The sequence below is a fragment of the Myotis brandtii genome, unplaced genomic scaffold (assembly GCF_000412655.1).
Source record: "Myotis brandtii unplaced genomic scaffold, ASM41265v1 scaffold82, whole genome shotgun sequence".
NCBI classification, from domain to species: domain Eukaryota; kingdom Metazoa; phylum Chordata; class Mammalia; order Chiroptera; family Vespertilionidae; genus Myotis; species Myotis brandtii.
In genome coordinates, this window is record NW_005371324.1 from 8,976,547 (window position 1) to 8,979,568 (window position 3,022).

General features: G+C 34.5%; 1 protein-coding gene across 1 annotated transcript in view; it reads left to right on the forward strand.

Annotated features, from left to right (window-relative positions):
- ACSS3 (acyl-CoA synthetase short-chain family member 3) overlaps nt 1–3,022 on the forward strand; it is a gene marked incomplete at its 5' end in the record, with an annotated part of 171,505 nt that overhangs the window by 133,476 nt on the left and 35,007 nt on the right. Inside the window, one exon of the mRNA XM_005884178.2 lies at nt 2,732–2,795. Within this exon, the coding sequence (XP_005884240.1) occupies nt 2,732–2,795 (64 nt within the window). The remainder of the gene's footprint in view (nt 1–2,731; nt 2,796–3,022) is intronic.

Here is a 3,022-nt window from a genome sequence, read left to right on the forward strand (position 1 = left end):
AGCTGATCGATGTTTCTCTCTCATCGATGTTTCTAACTCTCTATCCCTCTACCTTCCTCTCTGTAAAAAATCAATAAAATATATTTTAAAAAAAAAGACTAAAAACTTTCTGAAGGTAACATAGCTGGTTAGCTCCTGAAGACAATGCAAATCATTGTGTTTTTCTTATTTTTGTTATAAAAGCTGCAGTTTTTTTTTAATTATGCTACTTTTTTAAAATTTAGTAATGATGATCAGGCTTTTGAACCATCTGGCTAATAATGCATTTTTGTTTTTAAAGAATAAGGACTCTAAATATAAAAATCTTTTCATCCACAATATCCTTCAGTATTTGTTGTTAAATTGTTGGTAGTGATTATAATATTTCAATACATTCCCTTGGGCTCCATTCCCTAGTTGCATAACTAGAAACATCATCTAACTTTTCAGACCTTCCATTTCCTTATTCCACCTGCTTCAGAGGGCTGCTGTGCTGCGATGTAACAATGAAGCATTAGCACAGCGACCGCCTGTGGAAGGTCTGCACTAAGTCAAAGCTGGGAACGGTACAGATATCTAGGAGCAGCCAGGTGGAATGACTCGATGTAGACTCATCCATTCATTTCACAGACAAGGAAAATGAGGCGCACAAGTTGGTATTTGCATAAGGTCACACGATTTAGCTTAATAGATTTATGAGGAAAACCAAGCTTTGTGGGACCAAGTATGATTCCTGCATATAGTTCCTAGTTGCATGTAAATTATAAAATTGAGAGATTTGTCTTTTGCTTCTCCAACCTAAAAAACACTGTATTTTCCTCCTAGGACAATGACTAGTTAAGATAATGTGGATCATTTGGTTTAACCCAGCAAGTATATTTACAAAAAGACACTTAAGATTGCTTTTAAAGGTCAGAAATAGGTATTCTGTGAAGTCAGTGATATCTCCAGGCTTGGAAAGGCAAATCCAGTTTTAGTGAAATCCTCCCTTCAAACAGTTCTGTCATCCCAACTCCTTTTGTCAGAAAAATTGCTTTAGTGCTGAGCCATTTTTAGGCACTGAAGATGTGGGAGATGTTGAACACATTTCCCGTCAGTAGTTTCAGTGCCATTTTTATATCCAGTTGTAAGGACGAGTTAAGCTTTGATGCCTCATGGAATTTCAGTACAGACATTTTTTATTGTCTGAAAGCCATTACAGGTTAAACATTAGAACTAAAATATTTATAACCAAGGAAATAGTGACTTTATGACTCATGATCTTTATATGTTTTGCGTTTTTTCAGAGATTCAAAAGAATAATGTAACATTCAATATTAGAATAAAAAGCATTCTCTTGAGAAAGGAAAGAATACCATTTTTTTTGGTGTGTGTGTGAAAAACATTCAATATAATATACACATTCATTGAATACCTTATACAAGCGTGTCACTTTATTCCCCCCCCCCCCCACCCAAAGTAATTCTTATACCAACACTATGAGAAAGGAATTACCCTCACTTTTTAGGTAGGGAGATTGAAGGGGTAATAGAATGTGCTCAGGGACACACAGTAAACTGGCCACTGTACTGGGATTCCGGGAAACAAAGATGAATTAGGCTTGGCCTCTACCCTTAATGAGCTCACAATCTAGTGAGAGACAGATAGCTACCCTGCTAATAATTGTCAGAATGGAATTTTAAAACAAAGTGCTCCGGGCACACAAAGAAGGGAGTGATTAATTTTTTCTGGGGATAATGTCCTTCTTTTCTCATAGCTTCTTTCAGTAGAATAACCTGGCTGGATGAAGCTACATAAAGAATCTCTTAAAGCTTAAAGCATGATGATATATCCTCATTTCCAGGTTCTACTAAGGTTACTGAAAGTGGATAAAGCTTTGATCTAAAATCCCTCAGGATTTTAACAGTATAACACAGAAAGCACTGGGATAATATTTGGGAAGGTTAAATTGATCTGTAAGGCTTGTAAGTAGATATGACGCCTTACATCAGAAAAATAGGGTTTCCAGGCTTTTAAGTACTTATTGTGAGTGCTTGAAATATTTCTTGGTATATTTTAATATACCAAATATTTTTTGTATACTTTACTTGTTTCCTTTAATTTTTGAAAAGCTGAACATATATTTAATTTTTTTTATAGAATAGAAGGATATGTTTAAATGGATATGAACATAAATTATGAAATTACTAGTATGTTTGCAATATAATGTCTTTATGGAAGAATCTAAGAAAAATTCATGATTTTGTCAGTGACGCAGTGCTGACTTGTATGGGGAAAAATGTTGTGGGTAGCAGGAGGGCTTGCTAACGAATTAATCAAAAGCATGTATTCTACATTTTTTGTGAGACATTTTAGCTTACTTATATGTATTAATGATCTCAGGAATTAAAAGATGCCTTCTTTAAGCTACAGTGTTGAGTGTTGAATATAGAAAATAGGGAAACATTTATGCTTTAAGGTCATACATTTTTAGTCAAAGTATTTATTTATTTATTTTTTAAAAAACTATATTTCTTTATTGATTTCAGAGAGGGAGGGAGAGGGAGAGAGAGAGAGAAACATCAATGATGAGAGAGAATCATTGATAGGCTGCCTCCTGCACGCCCCCTACTGGGGATCGAACCCACAACCCGGGCATGTGCCCTTGGCCAGAATCGAACCTGGGACCCTTCAGTCCGCAGCCGATGCTCTATTCACTGAGCCAAACTGGCTAGGGCTCAAAGTATTTATTTATTTGTATTTTATTTTGCAGTTATGATTTTGGATGACAACATGCAAAAACTGAAGGCTCGATGTTTAGGAAATATTGTGGTAAAGTAAGTAAAATTGTAATACTACTATTTAAAAGAGCAAGAATTGAAATATAATTTTAATAAAATGAGATGCTTGCAATGAATGATGTTACTAGTGGGGAGGTTACAGAATGAGCTTGAATACTGTTTGAAAATACACAGTGCCAATACATATAATTTATACATGTAAGTCCCATAAATTAGAACAAATTTAGATGCAATTTTTAAAAATTGTATCTAAAAATTGTTAT